We start from the raw sequence: 17,806 nt of genomic DNA, 5'->3' as shown, positions 1-17,806 counted from the left end.
GCTCCCAGGCCTCTCATGGGTATGAAACAAAGTCCAAGGTGGTGACAAAATCCTTGGTGCCAACAGCTCAACTTGAGTCATTGTGTGCTTTTAGCCGTGCCTTTCGACACAGGGTGGTGAGATAATGTGTACAATGCACTTTTAATATCTCTAAATGAGTTAAAGTATGTGTCTATAGATTACATATAATTTAATACATTTATTGACTTTAGATGTCAGAAAGTTATTTTCCTAACGGGATGCTTAGTAGGAAGCTTCCAGAACAGTGAATAAACAGTTCTCTGAAAACATTTGTTATAGAGTTTCCTCTGTTTGTAAGGCGATATGCTACGATTTAAAGTAGGCTTTGTGAGCTATAAGGTCAGGCTTTCCATTAGAAAGGTCATCCTAAACTGGCAAGGAGGAGAAAGACGTATAAAATGTTGGGGACTCACTCTTGAGATATAACATACCCCTCCCCATTGAATAAAAATGTGAAACATGATAGCTCACCCATTACAGTTCCTTCTTATTTGGACAAAATACGAATATAGATACCACTGCAGTCTTCTCCATCCAAATGGCAGCATTCTCAGGGGAGGTTTGTCTTGTCGTTCCTGCATTACGTTACCAAACAAAATCCAAGTGTTTCAGTGTCTGTCAAGAGCCTGCAAGTGTGCAGTGTCGGAGATGAATGTCAGTCTTGGATCTTGGATGAGACAGACATATCGTCCTTCCATGTAATTTCTTATTTTAGGAGTTTGAAATATAATATAAGACCTTTGGTTTTCGGATGGCTAAGACATATGATTATATGGGTTATTACTTGGGTTTGCTATATTTTGAATATTTAATATGTTATAGTTTTACTGCTACTCTTCAAGGATGCAAATGGAATCCATTGTGCTTTTAAAAATGACGTAAAATAATTCAAATCGCAAAATTAAACTTTAAAATTGCAAAATGGAACAAAAAAATTTCTGGGTGGTGCCAGACTGCGATTAAAGATCTGGGCTGCTAAACCAGAGACCCTGCCAGAGCAGACGTTTCTTGCTTAGTATCAGCTCTAGGTGTAATAGACTTCTGAGTTGCAAAATATAAAAAAAAGACAAATGTTGACATGATAAATATATATCAAATGAATGTGGATAGCTGTGATTTTTCTTGGAAGAATTTGATAACAATTGTTTACATTTTTTCTTGTCAAATCAGAGCACAGTGCTACTTACAGAGGGAATGCATTTAGGGTGCAACTCAGTATCCATATGTGACCCTACCTGTATGCAGACTAAAGTCTAAAAGTCTAATTATGAGATAACAAGCATCAAATTTTGATTTAAACTATTAATTTCACTATATGTGATTTTTAACATGGTCTTACTCAGTCAATATTTAAGATATCAAGGCTATATTTTCACAAAATGTTCTTGACATCATGATTTTATGTACAGAAAACACTAAGGGCCAGATTTACTAAACATGGGAATCTAATTCCCATAATGACCAACGCAATCTACAGTTTTAACAGCAAATTAGCGCAGGGTTTACAGTGAGTTCACCCAAAAATGACAATTCTGTCATCATTTACTCACCCTCTTCTCATTTCAAACCTGTATGACTTTCTTTCTTCTGCAGAAAGCAAAAGTAGATATTTGGAAGAATGTTGTTAACTGGCTCCCATTCACTTGCATTGGTTTTGTGTCCATACGAGAAGTGAATGGGGGCCAGTGCTGTTCAGTTACCAACGTTCATCAAAATATCTTCTTTTGTGTTCTGTGGAAGAAAGAAAGTCATAAAGGTTTGAAATGACAAGAGGGTGAGAAAATGATGACAGAATTTTCATTTATCACGAACACAAACCTTATTAAATCTTGTTGTGTGATTCATTTAAATACAGTCCTCCCATAAAGTTTGCTTCTGAAGAGAAAACTACTACAAATGCATATGCAATAAGGTCAGTCTCAAAAACAGCTTGTGTCCACGCCTTTTCAGCACTAATTTTCACTGCATCTCTTTAATAAATACCGACAGTGGGGTTTTTTACGCGAAAATAGTTATTTGCGCTGTCGCAAGCTGTTAGTAAATCTGGTGCGAATTCACAAAAGAAGCCTTTCACTTTCACAGGGCCATATTTCTAAATTAATAAATGAGTAATAAACAGTCTTCGGAGACTTGAGAGTTATGCGAGGTGTCAAATCCCCCATCACTTTATCAAATATTTATACAAATATTGAACTACCAAAACACCATATGGTTGTAAAACCATTCTTTAATATTGACCCATCTCAGTGTTAGTTTTATTTTTTCTGTCAATTTGTTTAATTTGAATTAAATTTCGTTTTATAATCTTGCACAATGACAATAAAAAAACTTAATGATGATCTGATGATGGGAGTGACTAATACATAGTAACACCAAATTGCTAGTGTTTTATAGCAGTAGTACTTTAAGGTTGCAGTGTTTTTATTCTTATTCTTCAGGATGAGCTCAAAAGGGATATATGATTTCAATTCATATTATACTTGTAAGGATTAACACGTGTTAATACAGACACGTGAAAGGAGATGTCCCGTGAAGACAGTTCCAAAAAAGAGCTTAAAGAGTGTTAAGTACTTGTTATTGGTTCCTGTGTTTTTATTATATCGGGTAGAATTGTTGTGTGAAGATGAAATTCTTTGCTTCAACGCAATAAAAAAAAGTAAATACATATTGAAAATTCAAATGAAATGTAATGCATGTTCGTTTTAGTGCAATTATATGTTGCTCAATTAAGTGCAATTATCACCCAAACCAATTACAACACTATAAAATGACTTGACCGACCATAATCTTAGTGGTCTTTTTAAAGTCTTCAAATATGGGTCGTCATTGTGCTACATCACATTTACAACTTTAACATGTGATATTGACTGCATTTATCATGATTTGTGTTTGAACATAAAGGTTATCTTCTCCACAGTGCACACAAACACAACATAGAAGCAATAAAGGGATTTATTTTAGCATTATCATCATTTTGCCATCACTGATATGGTATGTTCCATGTGCACCAGTGTGTGGGTCTATTTATATCAAAACAACATGAAAATGGTCATTTGAACACAGTATACATATTTATAAAAAACACTGACAAAACAGAGCGTTTAAATTATTGGAACATTTTTTCCTTTGTGCTCATGAGCATCAATTCGATTTTATCTATATAGACTCGCCCTGATTTTAAAGTTTGTTAGAAAGGCAGAGGTAAAATGAGTCTATGCATTTTTAATATGTACATACATATTCATGAGCACAAGGGAAAGCTGAGGCATATTAAAAATATTGCAATGTTGTGAGCACTTACCTACCACTAAACTAAAAATGAAGGGGTCTTAGATAAGCTATCAAGCAGGAAACAATATAGGAATTTCAGAAAAACAGAATACTTTTAACAAATGAGGTCATTAGTTAAAGGGCATTGACAAATATTGACATAAAAGGCAGGGGAGGGTGGGATGACAAATCAAATACAAAAAAAAGTTTGAAACAGCAAAAGGAGTACAACGTCTATCATTGAAATCCATCAGTCTGCTCTTAAATACTGCAATCCTCTGAATTCAATCCTCTGACAGAGGCCACATCCTTTACTCTTTCCCCTTTGGTGATGTTCCAGGTTGGTCGTCAATCACACTTTAACTCCTCCCTCACTGGCCCCAAAACTCTTCATCCACTATTCTGAGGTGACACGGCGGGTACTGCAGCCAGCAGAGAGTGCACTGATAATCTCCTAAAACTGCACCAAAGGAATACAGAACAGGTTGGTGTGACAAAATTCTTAAACTCCTTTTGTATAAAATCAATAAACTGGCATATTACAGAGAGACTCACATTTTTGAGGAACTCCTCTGCAACTATGCGAGCCCTGGCGTTGACTGACAGCTTCATCTCGCTGATTTCTTTATCAATCTCCTCCATAAAGTGAATGACAAAGTCCACTAACTTATGCTTGTACATCTGTTCTGTGTGGAAGTTAGTAATGAGGAAACTGATGTCATATCCCTGAGGAGAGAAAAGGAGAACATTTACTGGTAAAATATTACATTAAATCAGGGCATTTAATGGAAGCCTGCTTTTGCTGGGTGATGAAGCTAAAAACAATCTCTGAATTTATTTCAGGTCTTTGACAAAGGTTTATATTTATAACCAAAATGTCTAAAATGTTACACAAGTTAAAATCAGAGATGCTTCTAAAATGTCTCTGTCTTAATGACTGGCAAGTTGTGAAACTAATCTAATAATGCATTCTTTTATAAATGGTCTAAGATGAAGCAGATTTGAAAAAAATGAATACATTTTAAAGCATGACCCTTTGGTGTGCTCACCTTGATTTCGTTAAGGCTCTATTTGAGAACCATTTGATCAATCAAAAAACTATTATTAACGTTATTTAGAGGTGTCCCTAGAAACTATATACAAAATTCAGTGCAAATCAGACAGCTTTTGTAGGAGGAGTATGTTTTTTATGTAATTCTATATGACAGACAGGAATTATGGTGGAATATGACAACTTTGATATCAATGAACTCGGCTTGAGCCAACAAATATACTAATGTGAATCAAATAACATTATGTTGATTTCCTCCTATGTAACTAGCAGATTAATACATTTCGTTATATAACTTGACCACTAGGGGGCGCTGACATATAACTTTACAGGTCCTCTCAGAACAAGACCTTGATGAACCATACCAAGTTTTATAGCGACCTGCCATTGAGTTTCTAAAATACTGCATTTTAAGAAATAAATCCAAATAGGCGAAGCCCACAAAGGCAGACCGAGTTAGTATTTTGGACATGTCAGATGATCATCACATTTTGAAAACCAAGTTTAAAAACACAGGGAAAGGCAGTTAGAACACAAGAAAATTGCTTATAACTTTTGATCATTAGGTGGCACTGTCACCAAATTTCTATGGGGTGAGCAAGATGTGCCATTGGTGATACGTACAAACTTTAGTGTCAATACACAAAGTTTTGCAGTGTCAATTTTGAAGTCAATCAGAACCTATTTAACGTTTTGTTTAATTAAAAGCCCTACCAACTTTTATGTGTGTTCTCAGACCGTGCCCATAAATCAACGTGTAAAATTTGGTGAATATATCGCATTTCGTTTATAAGTTATAAGCATGTACACTCAGAAAAGCAAAAATTCTTTTTTTGCATTTTTTGGCCACTTACCATGGAAATTTTGACATTTGGCCCGTGAGTTAAGTAAACCCCTAAATGTTACGTGTTTCCTACGCTGGTTTCGTCTCGATCGGAGTAACGGTTGCAAAGTTAATCACAAATTTTTTTTTTGCGCTGAATCACACTACAGGCCAAACCGTAAGGCGAAACCTGGCATGTTTGGTATCGTTGGACTCAGCAAGGATTCCGAAATCTAAGGACATGACTCCTTAAACCTGGATATCGTTCAAATCGGCATAACAACCCGCATCTAACGAGGTCAACTTTTAGATTTTTGGACAAACCGTTCAGAAGTTATAAGCAAAAATAGTCATTTTTCGTAACTGGACCACTAGGTGGCGCTGCGCCGAAACACAGCATGTTACCTCAAGTTGGGCTTGTGATGACACCTACCAAATTTCGTGTCGATAAGTGAAAGTTTGGCGAAGATACAGCATCAAATCCATTTTGGCGAGCTCTCCATGGAATTCGTTGACGAGAACGGGTTGACCAATCGAAAATCCTTTGATAACTTTTTGGCAGCACTGTCTCTAGATGCTCCATACCAAATTTTGTACAAGTCGGTGAAAAGCTCTAGGATGAGTTCGAAAAAGTATGTTTTTCGAATAATTCAAAATGCCGGGAAAATATTCATGACGGAAAATGACATGGGTGCATTCGAATCGCCGTGAGCTGTCTTCTATCTGTGTGCCAAATCTCATAACTTTCCTATGTACGGTTCTATGGGCTGCCATAGAACCGAACCATAGAATGGCGGAAGAAGTAGAAAACTAACAAACACAATACGGGTCTCCGCCCCTTCGGGGCTTGACCCCTAATTAGGTTGTCAGCAAAAGCCCAGCAATGTAAAAGTAAATCGAAACAAGAATAAGCAAATAAAATTGCACTGTAAACAAGCAAGTGAAAATTCTCACCTCAACAGGTTTCCTCCGCAGAATGAAGAAGTTCTCGGCTCTCATCATCATAAAACGCATGAACTTGTGGCACAGAATCTTTTCAATCTCATCAGCCTTCAAAGGACCAATTGATGTGCATCACCGGATCATAGACAATTTACAAGAGAAACAATTCTCAGGTGGTTCTAGTTGCTAGCACCTTTACTGGACTGCATTCGCAGTCAAAAAAGTGAAACCATGCAGTTTCTCTTACTGTATTACCATTGCAATACTTCCACAGATCTCAGAAAAGTTGGAACACAATTGCACGTTCAGATGGCATTTACCTGTTTTACAGCAATGCTGACTCTTACAGAGTTGATGGATCCTTCTATTAGAACCTTCTCTTTATCATTCCTACTGATCACAACAGGCTGAAGCAACAGCTCTTTACTGCTCCTGGTGACATACACACATAAAGATACTTGAGTAAGTACAAGACATACAACATGGTATGAAACAGTAGTTTAAACTGGTATGCTGAATTTCTGTCACATGGCCTACAAGAAGTTTAATAAAAGGAACAGAAACCATCACATAGTATGAGGTTCTTATGATAACAATGGAACTTAATCTAAAAATAAAAGCATGAATTCAATGTAAAATGTGTTGCATGATAGCATGTATGTAACTATGTGGCTTATATTGCAGAACATGCAAACATGCATCACAACAACACAAAGAGAGAGACAAGATGCTAACTTTAAACCATGGAATAGGATGTGGGTATCTTTTACAGAGAGATCAAAAACACATGCAATCAATAGTCGCAATCAATAGTCGCACACACCTACCTCACTTCAACCTCGGGTTTGTTATGTCGTTCAACCACCTGTGAGGAAAAGTTCTCCAGACAGAGAGCGGCTTGCAGTGTAGCACGCACTGCATTCAGGTACGGACGCAGAGTTGCCGTCTGCCAAAATAAAGGAACTAAATCTGTATGTGCCAAACCTCACAGGCTGCATACAGATAGCATACTGTTCACAACTTCCATATTGTGTTTTTTAAATGCACGTCTGAACCTGCAGGGGAATTCTTGGGATACTGTGCTCCAAAAGAGGCATGCACTACACACCATAAAGTGGCTTTGTCATGTTGCAATTTAACATATATATTATTCTAGAATGGACTGTCTAAATCTAGTCACTTCCTGAATTTAAATACAAACCATGGAGGAAGTGCACATATCTGCGTGAAAGACAGACCTAACTGACCTTTTTTAGAATTACAATAAAGAAGTAGACAATAAATAAATATGAGCAAAATGTCTGGGTCTGGGAACATTAGACTTCTAAGGCAAATATGCGTTATATCTCAAATGTTGCAATACTGTATATGTGAGTATTATTAATTAAATAAATTGAATAAATAAAACAGGTCAAGCAGGTTAATACAGAGATCATTTTTATCAACAGGTAACATGCCGACACTTTACTACGGGATAAAAAAAACATCAGTATAATCAAAGCAGTGTCAGGACCAACAAATCATAGCTCGCTATCGGTGCATATGAAGGGAGGTCAATTTGAATTGGTTTTCTCCTAGTACACGAATCCAACAACAAAAAAGCAAGCGATGTTACTACACACCAAATGCACAATGTCAAATTAATCTCACACTACCCCCGGCAGGAGAATATGGGTGTGGGTGTTAGCTAGTGATTTAGCAGTATGCGCAAATTGAGCAACTTCCCGTCAGCGCAGAAACAAAACCAGAAATCTAACAATTAGCTTACTCCAGTGGTTTCACGTAACTCAAACAATTGCATCTATTTTAATATATGTTTTTCTGAAGTGTTCAAAGACAATCCTACCATTTCTGTGTACCAGTTGGAGCAGAAGACGGAAGTGCTACAAACACCGGCGACTTCCGCGACGAGTAAACGCCACACGTTGGGACATACCACTATTTCGCTAAATAGGGGTGCACCTCTTTTCTCCTGCTTAGGTTGCTGTTTATAGAAGGTGAAATCTATTCAAATCCAACTAATAATTGTACGATTACTTTTTATAAACTAACTAAAAAGACATCTGAGAAAAGATATCTGAGAGATATTATATCTGATTATATCTGTTGATTGCGTTTATTACACGGCTCGTAGGAATGTTTTATTCTGATTGGCCAGTCGAGACATTTGCAGGTTCGTTATTCCCAGATAACAAAAAGCTTATTTCTGCGGCTGCATGTACATTATCCCTTAAATAATGCATTATTGATGACATTACTGTAGTTTTCTCTCTGAAATGACTTTTTTATTGAATTTGTTTTATTTATTGTACTTTTTACAATGTTAATAGAAAAAAAAATCATGGCACGAGGCTGTACGGAATCATTAAGTCCTAAAATGTTTTACAAAATTTAATTAAAAAAATACAAATCTTATAATGTTATAGAAAACTCACTGCGCGAAACAGAAATGACAGATTTTATATATCAAAAGTTTATTGTCTTACCAAACAAAAGGCATCTCTTTTTAACATCCATCAATAAAAGGTTGCACAGAAGGTTGCAAAAACAGAACAGTTGTTGCAATAAAAGAAAAACATGTATAAACTTAAATTTACAAAGTGTTCCCATTTTCTTCATCTTCTAAACAACATGTCAAAACTCTTGTTAAAACTCAACTATTCAGCGTACTAATTTACATCAACAGCAATCGCATTTCAAAAAAGCATGACGTATTGCAGCGCAGAAACATAAGTGGGTGTGTCTCTATAAAGCCATTTCTAGAAGTTTTACAACAAACCCCAAACAGAAAACAAAACCAAATTTCCAAAAATAAAATAAAAAATGGCAAATTGTTCCCCTTACATCACTCAATTCTCATATTTACATAAACGATTCCGCTATTTCAGTCTATTTTGACTTCTTTGCCTTGGTTGCTTTCTTAGCCGCGACTTTAGGTTTTTTGGCAGCTGCTTTCTTCGGTTTGGTGGACGTCTTCTTCACACTCGGCTTCTCTGTGGCAGCGGGGGTTGTTTTCTTTTTACCGCCGGAGCTCTTTTTCGTGCTCTTCTTTGCACCCCCTTTCTTAGCCTCTGCTTTTTTGGGCGCGGGTTGGACAGACTTCTCTGACTTGGTTGGCTTGGCGGCACTTTTCTTTGTCTTTTTCTCAAATTTCATCTTATTGAGCTTGAAAGAGCCGTTAGCTCCCAGTCCTTTCACCTGCACGAGCGTGTCGTTGAGCAGGAGAGCGCGGATGGAGTAGCGCAGATACATGCGGCCGTTCTGCTGATCAAACCAGCTTTCTTTTTTCGCTTCTTTGTAGATCTTAAAAAGAGACGAGCCGTTTTTCTCACCCAGGGTTTGGATCGCATTAATGACGAGCTGGCTGTACTTGCCAGGCGTCTTCTTGCTCTTCTTTTTCTTCTTGTTGGTTGGCGAGCCAGTTACTGCAGGTTTTGCCTTTTTCGTCGGTGTCTTCTTCGTTTTGGTTATTGTTGGAGTGGGGGCTGGCGCTGATTCTTCCATCTTCGCAGACATGATATGCGAAATATGCTTATTGAGACCGTGGGAATATCTGCTATGAGATGTGAGTGAGCATCGCCACGGAGTTTCATGATTGAGATTTAACGGCGATACGCGGACGTGGTTGAGAACAACAACACATTCGACAGAGGCGAAGAGTTGTGTTTTCTTCCACGACTTTGGTCGCTTTTTTCTTGTTACTTAAACGTATTTTACAAAAGTGGATTATTTACACAGGGAGTGTAGACGATGCTCTTTCTAGCAGTATGTGAAAGACGTAACATAAACGCAAAACGATGTCGAGAGAAGGCAAAGAAAAGTTCGCACCCACAGAATACCTTGCGATTGTGGGTAGGGGCATCAACTTTGCGAATAAAAATCTCTTTTTGGATATAAAGTCAGTCAAGGTATTGAATGGGCGATGGAAATAAAGATGCAGAAGAAGCTAGAATTGTTTTGTTTGTTCCACATTATGACACGCTTTCGATATATAAAAAGTTTAATTTCACATAACTAGCACATTAAACGCCCTCGCGTGGCTGTGTATTGACAAACTTCTTTCCTCTGCATTTCTCTCTTGACTTCCTGGTAAAATGAAACGTATCGCTGCCTATTTAGAATGACGCCACCCTGGGAAAATAAACACACGTGAGATCGACATGTTTTATGAAATACATAAATAACCTCACATTTCAAGATTAAATTTATTGTTTATTATAACAAAGCGGTTGGTATTCCTGAATATTTATGTGCCTATTTTATGGTCACAGATGATGCAACATATAGGCTAGTAAACATCAGCTTCTTATTGTGGTACTGAGCTGCAAAAATAGAGAACAGAAAACTGTGTTGTTGAAAACTTTCAGTCTTCAGTCAACTGTTAAATTGACGTTAAAACATGTATGTCCCTCAAATATTTTCGAGTTGCTGTTAATATAATCTAATAACTATTAGACTGCGAGCAGCTGTCCATAAAAATTGTACGTAAATATTTTATATTATATTTTGAATAACAGTGTGCATCACTTGGGGGGGCTTAGTTCGGGGCATTTTTTAAAACGTGAGAACCCCACCCTCTAGTGTGGCATTAACTACTTACTTCAGGGGTCGCCAAAGAGTAGAATAGTTCATTAAAAACCTGCCCATTCAGATTTGTTAAGTATAAAATAATTTCTCTCTGAACCTCAAAATACCTTTGCATGGGAGGTTATGTTACATGTTGTGATGTGAAGATGTTATAAAATAAATGTTAAGGGAAAGTAAGGGATATTGGTATGCTTATGTTTTGTTAATCAAATGCAACTAATCTAAAAGGAATTGTCTTTTGTTACGAGGTGGAAATTAATATTTGGGTATCTTGAGAGTTCTATAAAAATACAAAACTGTAAATGACTCGTGCAAGTTATTGTGATTGCAAGTTATTTCCTAAAAGTTATGTTGTTCACAAATTACTTTCACAATTCACAAGTTATTTTTTGAATATGGTATTTACTGATATGGTGCTACTGTATATAATGAGAAAATGAATGCTCTCATATAAAAACAAATCCTTTCCAGATGGCCACTTTACAGTATGTTGACGTTCATAATACAACACCTCTGTTCCTATAGATATTTTGGTAGAAGCGTTCATTTTTTTTAAAGCATTGACTTTTCTCTCAACCTGTTTACGTCAAACTCACTATTACTATTATTGTGTAACTGTTATAAAAGAGAGAATTCAATAAAGTGAAGTTCAAGGTCTGAAAAGTGTTTATTTTGTTTTGTAAACACTTGACAGCGACGGATGACGTCATTGCACATGTTCAACACTAGATGGCAGCTCAAGCATATCCACTGGTTATGATTATGCTCGTGGATGATTTTAGTTTACAAATGAATAATCAATGTCTGTGCTGCACATGCTGTATAATAACAGATACTTTTGAACCCAATCACAAAAAGATCAAAACTTAATCTTGTTGCATTAAGTGTATATTTTCAATCATCACTCTATCCCAAATGAGTTGAACAGGTAATCACACATTTACTGCAATATGCACATTAACACATTTACAGCTGTATTTATAGTCGTTCTTACCATTTCCTGTAACATGCACACAAAGAGCAAACATCCCTCAATAAAACAGGTCTAGCACCTTCCTCCTGGAGACAGAGAAAGGTTAGGGGTCAAAGTGTAGCATGGGTCAACTTATTCAAGAGTTTTGTCCTGCTCTGCCTATGTATGTATATGAATTAGTGTGTGTGTCTGTCTGTCTCTTAATATGACTGTTAAAAGAGGAATGCCTCTAGTTTTTACAACCCTTAACAAACTTGGTACAAAACTTTACACACATTCAAAGCCACACATATGCTGAAGAGTTAAAGAGTTAAAACCTGATAAACAAAGACCTTATTTAACTTTGCATTTTATGTGATATATATAAGCATAATATTTGATAGATTCTAGTGTAATGTAAGTAATTCAATATTTTTTTTATGGTGAACTCACTACCATCAGTTAGAAAGTGAGTGTGTATAGGTCTGAGTATGTGTGTCTATTAGGGGGTGGGTGTACCGGTGCATGTCAGACAGCAAAGAGCCACAGTTATCTAGGAATCTGAGCCAAAAGAGCCTTACAAACAAAAAAGGAGCACAGGAGAGCGAGAGGGAGGGATAGACGAGAGAAGATCAAATAAAAGAGAAAAACAGGAGAAGAGACAACGAGGAGCACATAGTGAGATTACAATGTGGAGGATTGAGTGAGAAATTGACTACAGAGGACACTACACAACTGTGTACAACTTCAGATCCGAGAAGACGAAAAAAAAAACAGAGCAACAAGAGTGTGGCAATAGAAAAAAAAATGAAGGATAGGTATTAGGGGAGAAACTAGTAAACTAAAGAGAGGAAAATCGAAGGAACAGGTGCATACTATCTCTTTGGACAGTTATTTCCCACTGGTGGACCGAGCACCATGCGTGCATGTGTGTGCGTGCTGCCCTTGCTTTTGCTAGGAGCCGACATGATGCGCATGTACGTGCTGGGACAGAGGGATACCTTGGTGGCCGGACCCCCCAACAGCATATGTGAGGGTAGCTGCAGTGCAACAGCTTCACCCCCTAAAATGCATCACTCGCAGGACTCACGGCTCAGAAAAACTTCAGAGAATCGCAGAAGCGCACAGGTAAGACTTTGTGCATGTAAGCGCATATGAGACAACAGATGTGCATGTGTTATGTAGTGTGAATGTTTGAATATTTTTTATAAATGATCAGTACTAACACCTAAACTATATAGTTACAATTTCATGGTCATGTGGTTCATTCACAATTATTATGATTATTAAAATCAATCAATCAATAAAAAACTAATGCATCAGTGCTACTTTCTCAGTCTTGAAATAGGTGATAACATATGGGAGATTCGTTTATTGATGCTTTTACAGGCTAAAGAAATGTACTGTTAAGTGAGATACCTGATATTAAAGATGCTCTTGCGTGTGTTTGTATTTCTTCCGTCGTGTAGGTGTCTGATGCATCTGAACGTCTCATCCAGCTCCAGCGGTGTATGCTGCAACACGAATCGGTGGCTTTGAGTCGGACGGACGCGTCTGATTCACTCGTAGCCTTTCTGGCTCTTATGGCAGCAGTGCTGACAGAATGTGACCTCCACTGCCATAGTCAGAGACTCAGAGAGATGTCCACCAGACTCGGTTATTACAATCCACAACATATGTCATTCCGCCATCCACTCAAACCCTCATATATTAAACTGATAGGCTTAAAAAATCACATTATTGTGTGATTTCAGTACGTTCAATAGAGCAGCTACTTCACCAATTCTCTCAATTAACTTAAAACCAAATTTACACTCGGCAAACAAAGGTGTTCTAAGGAATGCCAGACTCGTGGAAGAACTGACCCTCTCATAACCTTTCTTTAACCTTTGCATAACCTTACAACAACCCTTATCACAGAGTAATACTCAACTAGCAAACAATCTAATAAGCAAATATTTTTAATATGCTGTTCTATTATGTATAATTTTTTAAACTTTTTTTATCAAATACCTTTGTCAGTTTTATCCCTATAAAACATAGAAAGTTTAGTTTAGCTAGAATTTCACTTATATAATGGACTCCTGAATTGATTTAAATATATGAAATGATTTTTTGCTAGTGTTTTGAAGTGTTAGAGTGAGCTGTAACAAAAAATCCTACTTTAAATTACTTTTGATGTCCTGCATGGCCATTTTCTTAATTGTTTCGAATCATAATCTGAGAGACAATTATGAATAGTCAAAATATTTAGGAACTATATATGTGTTTGAATCTATGAGGATTGGTTTCCTGATCTCTTCTGTCACAGAAAACGTGGTGGGCAGAGGTGGAGAGAAAGACTTGCTGCTGTTGTTAAAGGGTATCACACGTTCTACACCTAACAGCCCCAAACCAACAGGTGAGACACACATTCACACAGATAAACAAATAGAAACACACAGAACAAACACACCCATGCACTCCAGCAGCTCTAGTACATTTACTGCAAAAATGTTCACATATGTTTTGTGTATATGGCAGTTCCTCCCACAGCAGGGCTTTACCCTCAAGATTGTCAAGAGATCTACCAATTAGGAATCAAAGAGAACGGAATTTACACCATACAACCAGATCCAAAGCAGCCAGCGCTAGAGGTACAATAAAGCCACACACACTAGTTTATAAATGGTCCGACTCCTACAGTCTCAGAAAAAGGAGAGGACAGGTTTTGACAGCACTTTCTAAAAAATAAAAAACTTCACATTTTTGCAATTACTTTTAATTAACTGGTCCTGTGATATTATTGAACGAATGTATGCGGTCATTTCCCCTCACGTTCAGACAGGTGACCTCAGGTGTGTTTAATGACCTGAAAGTATCCAAATACATTTAGCCCAAACTGTAAATTTACTCTATATGCTATCTTTAAAAAAAATTAAAATGTACATGTTGAAGTGTGGCTTAGTTGCCCATATACATATCTGGTAAAACTGTAAATGTCACTTATGATCTATAAATGTGCAAATAAAGCCTCTCTCTCTTCAGGCTGTGTGTGACATGACTTCAGCCGGTGGTGGGTGGACAGTGTTCCAACGTCGGTTTGATGGAAAAACGGACTTTAATCGAACATGGCAGGAGTACCGTGATGGATTCGGCTCCCCACAGACAGAGCACTGGTTAGGCAACGCCGTTCTCCATGCCCTAACCTCCAGTGGCCATCACATCCTCCGCATCACTCTCCAAGACTGGCACGAACAGAAGCGGCATGCAAACTATAACACCTTTAAAGTGGCAGGAGAAAACCAGAGGTACATACACTGAGATTCACCTCCTATAAAAATCTTCATTTAATGATCTACACTTTTCATTCAGCATGTTTTACTCTCTCTGTCAGGTTCCGCCTAACTGCTCGAGATTTCCACGGCGATGCTGGCAATGCTCTCAGTTATAGCAAACAGTATAATCACGAAGGCAGATTTTTCAGTACGTATGATCGGGATTACGACCGCTACGCCGCTGGAAACTGTGCCCGGTACTATGGTGCAGGTTGGTGGTTTGACTCCTGTTTGGCAGCTAACCTTAATGGACGCTACTACCACGGGCGTTATAGTGGCATCACAGATGGAATCTACTGGGGCACCTGGTATATCCTGACCGACTATCGCTCAGGAGAAAGATACTCATTCAAAAGTGTCGAAATGAAAACGAGACCAAGAAGGAGCTAGGAAAGACACAAAGAAACTGATGTTTTTTTTTACAACATTTGATGATGTAATCTTTATGATTTTTACTGTATGCATTCACATGCATTCTTTTTTCATCTTAAATATTTGACAAGGACTTTTAGTTTTACTGTAACCTGGACGAGACATTTTATTGAATTTAAGAATTTCAGTGGTATGATATATGAGAATGTTTATAAACATTTTCTTAGACAATAAATTTTAAATCTCACAGTTTTGGTGTATATCCCCATTTCAAAGGAATGCATTTATTTAAATTCTATTCAATTGAATTCTTATTTAAAGGTCCAGTGTATGAAATTTAGTGGCATCTAGCGGTGCAACAAATGGCTCACTCCACCCCTCCCTTTCGAAACACTACAGTGCCTGACACAGAACTAAGATGCCTTCTTTGCCGAAGGAGATAATGTATTTACGAAACGCGATCTGTAGAGCAGTTTGTCCTTTTAGGGCTACTGTAGAAACAACATGCCGAATTCCATGTAAGGGGACCCGCGGTGTATGTAGATAGAAATAGCTAATTCTAAGGTAATAAAAACATAACGCTTCATTGTGTAAGGTCTTTATACACCTCTGAACACATAGTAATATTATATTGCATTTCTGTCGATAGATCCTCCAAAAAATTACACAGCACCTTTAACCCTTTCACGCACTGGGGTTGTTATAAAGTCATACATGAAAGGATTATTTTGCATTAGCTTTAAAATAGTTTTAATTGGTCAATATACACAAAAACGGGTCGCTAAACTGGATCAGATATAAAAAAAGAATAATGCTAACACCTTTCAACCCTGTCTGGGTGTGTTTTTCAAAAATGAGTGGTAACTGTACTTTGTAAAGGATGGCACGCATCACATTGAAGAGAGGTCAAAGTTCAGAAGCTGTGCATCACTCACAATTAAATTCCAATCAAAATGATATTCCCAAATCCTGTGCACAAATGATGTTACTACAAGCTGAACCACTTGGTATCAAATGGCCGATCACGCACATGGTCATCCACCTTCTCTGTGCGCTCTCCAGGTGAGCGGCTGCCATACCAAAGCCAACATTCAATTGTGCTGCCAAACATTCAATCTTTCCCACCGACACGTTCGAAGACATAAATCCTCGTTACATCTTTCACTAAAGGGAGTAAACTGTGGATGATTTGGGTTTGGAAACAAAAAAATCTAAAAGTTTGTTGTGAGCCACTGCGGTCGGGTGTTCGAATTTTAGTGTGATGGCATCATAGGTATTTGAAATGCACACAAACAAACTCACAGGAATATGACATTAATAAGGTGGGGTTCTGATCTTGATGCTTGAGAGTCAGAAAGTGTGTGTGAGACTCTGTCAAATCTGCCTCTGTTTAGCTGTATTCACGAAGAGATGCCAGTATCTATTAATACTCTCTGCCTATGATCTGCTGAGTATCAACCAGATATGAAATTTCACATGCACATATTCAAACTCATAGATACAGAAATACAGAAGTGTATTCCTATATAAAGATTATTTTTATCGAAATCATGTCTGGCCAGGGTCTATAAAGGCAACATATTATTTATCCAGTGGTTTGGAGATCATTTTATCTCTTCAAAAGATTGAAACTTCAAACTTGGCCATGTTCTAATTTTATGTATGTGTTTATATATATATATATTTTTTATTATTTTTTATTAAAGTATGAATTGTCATTTTATATTATAAATATAAAAGTTTACCCATAAACACAAAGAAACTCATGCACATGGACAGGCCTTCTCCTCTCCTCTTTTCTCCTCCATCAACATCACTAGGGTGAAGCAGAAATCAGCTCGCCTGTTACCACAGTATCCTGGCTGAGAGCCTGGCTGGTGTGATAAAGAGATAAAAGGAGAGATGAAGAGAGAGATAGAGAGAGAGGGAGAGGGGGAACTGGCAGTCTGCAGGCGCCCAATCCGGAAACCCAAAGCGGGCAACAGTTACCCAGCACATCCCCTTAAAGCTGAAAACACTTATGCAAACATACACTTACTCTCTTACCACACGTTACACGCTTATGTGCATTTGTCCACAAGAACACTTTCAACATCTTAATACTGTTTCTGTTCCAGGAGCAGATCTTGCTCAAGTCTAATTAATATAACAAACAAAGAAAGCTATGTTGCATTTTATATTGACATTACCTTCCACAAAACGCTATATATTTATATACAGCATGTCTATATTTTGCCATTATGTATTTAACCAGTCGTGACAATGACAAAAACAGGGCCCAAAGTACCAGGATGGCTGCGTGGTGGACAACATCTCTAAATTCATGTGAAGTGTCTTGATTCTACACCTCAAGAATGGCCAGAAGATGGCAGCTTTGGGTTAAAAATGACAGACAATTTTAATCTGTAGGTCTTTTGATCAAACCTCCATAGATTCAATAGATGGTTAGGTTATGAACAATCTTTTAGTGT

At 37.5% G+C, this 17,806-nt stretch overlaps 3 protein-coding genes across 3 annotated transcripts; 1 reads left to right on the top strand and 2 right to left on the bottom strand.

Moving 5' to 3' along the window:
• Window positions 1-2,955: 2,955 nt before the first annotated feature.
• Window positions 2,956-8,033, bottom strand: arpc4 (actin related protein 2/3 complex, subunit 4). The gene is made up of 6 exons (XM_057338040.1): window positions 7,954-8,033; window positions 6,935-7,053; window positions 6,428-6,539; window positions 6,120-6,215; window positions 3,847-4,017; window positions 2,956-3,751 (listed from the first exon to the last, which is right to left on the bottom strand). Exons 1-6 carry the CDS (start codon window positions 7,954-7,956, stop codon window positions 3,746-3,748), a joined length of 507 nt encoding a protein of 168 aa, XP_057194023.1. The 5' UTR covers window positions 7,957-8,033; the 3' UTR covers window positions 2,956-3,745.
• A 529-nt stretch (window positions 8,034-8,562) lies between these two features.
• On the bottom strand, window positions 8,563-9,750 carry LOC130556761 (histone H1.10). Its single transcript, XM_057338039.1, has one exon. It carries the CDS (start codon window positions 9,621-9,623, stop codon window positions 8,997-8,999), a length of 627 nt encoding a protein of 208 aa, XP_057194022.1. The 5' UTR covers window positions 9,624-9,750; the 3' UTR covers window positions 8,563-8,996.
• A 150-nt stretch (window positions 9,751-9,900) lies between these two features.
• Window positions 9,901-17,021, top strand: si:ch211-157b11.8 (fibroleukin). Its single transcript, XM_057338038.1, has 6 exons — window positions 9,901-12,774; window positions 13,116-13,302; window positions 13,958-14,047; window positions 14,170-14,282; window positions 14,674-14,936; window positions 15,023-17,021. Exons 1-6 carry the CDS (start codon window positions 12,565-12,567, stop codon window positions 15,351-15,353), a joined length of 1,194 nt encoding a protein of 397 aa, XP_057194021.1. The 5' UTR covers window positions 9,901-12,564; the 3' UTR covers window positions 15,354-17,021.
• Window positions 17,022-17,806: the final 785 nt, after the last annotated feature.

The sequence above is a fragment of the Triplophysa rosa genome, linkage group LG7 (assembly GCF_024868665.1).
Source record: "Triplophysa rosa linkage group LG7, Trosa_1v2, whole genome shotgun sequence".
Classification (NCBI taxonomy): domain Eukaryota; kingdom Metazoa; phylum Chordata; class Actinopteri; order Cypriniformes; family Nemacheilidae; genus Triplophysa; species Triplophysa rosa.
This window is presented reverse-complemented; position numbering and strand designations above follow the sequence as displayed.

Excerpts from the sequence above, each read along its gene's own strand:
- arpc4 (XM_057338040.1), bottom strand. Across the intron at positions 6,216-6,427 it reads TCAGCATTGCTGTAAAACAG|GCTGATGAGATTGAAAAGAT; the intron begins GTAAATGCCATC and ends GGTCCTTTGAAG. Across the intron at positions 4,018-6,119 it reads TGCGGAGGAAACCTGTTGAG|GGATATGACATCAGTTTCCT; the intron begins GTGAGAATTTTC and ends TTCTCTCCTCAG.
- LOC130556761 (XM_057338039.1), bottom strand. The coding sequence starts at position 9,623 with ATGTCTGCGAAGATGGAAGAATCAGCGCCAGCCCCCACTCCAACAATA.
- si:ch211-157b11.8 (XM_057338038.1), top strand. The coding sequence starts at position 12,565 with ATGCGTGCATGTGTGTGCGTGCTGCCCTTGCTTTTGCTAGGAGCCGAC. Across the intron at positions 14,283-14,673 it reads CAAAGCAGCCAGCGCTAGAG|GCTGTGTGTGACATGACTTC; the intron begins GTACAATAAAGC and ends CTCTCTCTTCAG. Across the intron at positions 14,937-15,022 it reads GTGGCAGGAGAAAACCAGAG|GTTCCGCCTAACTGCTCGAG; the intron begins GTACATACACTG and ends TCTCTCTGTCAG.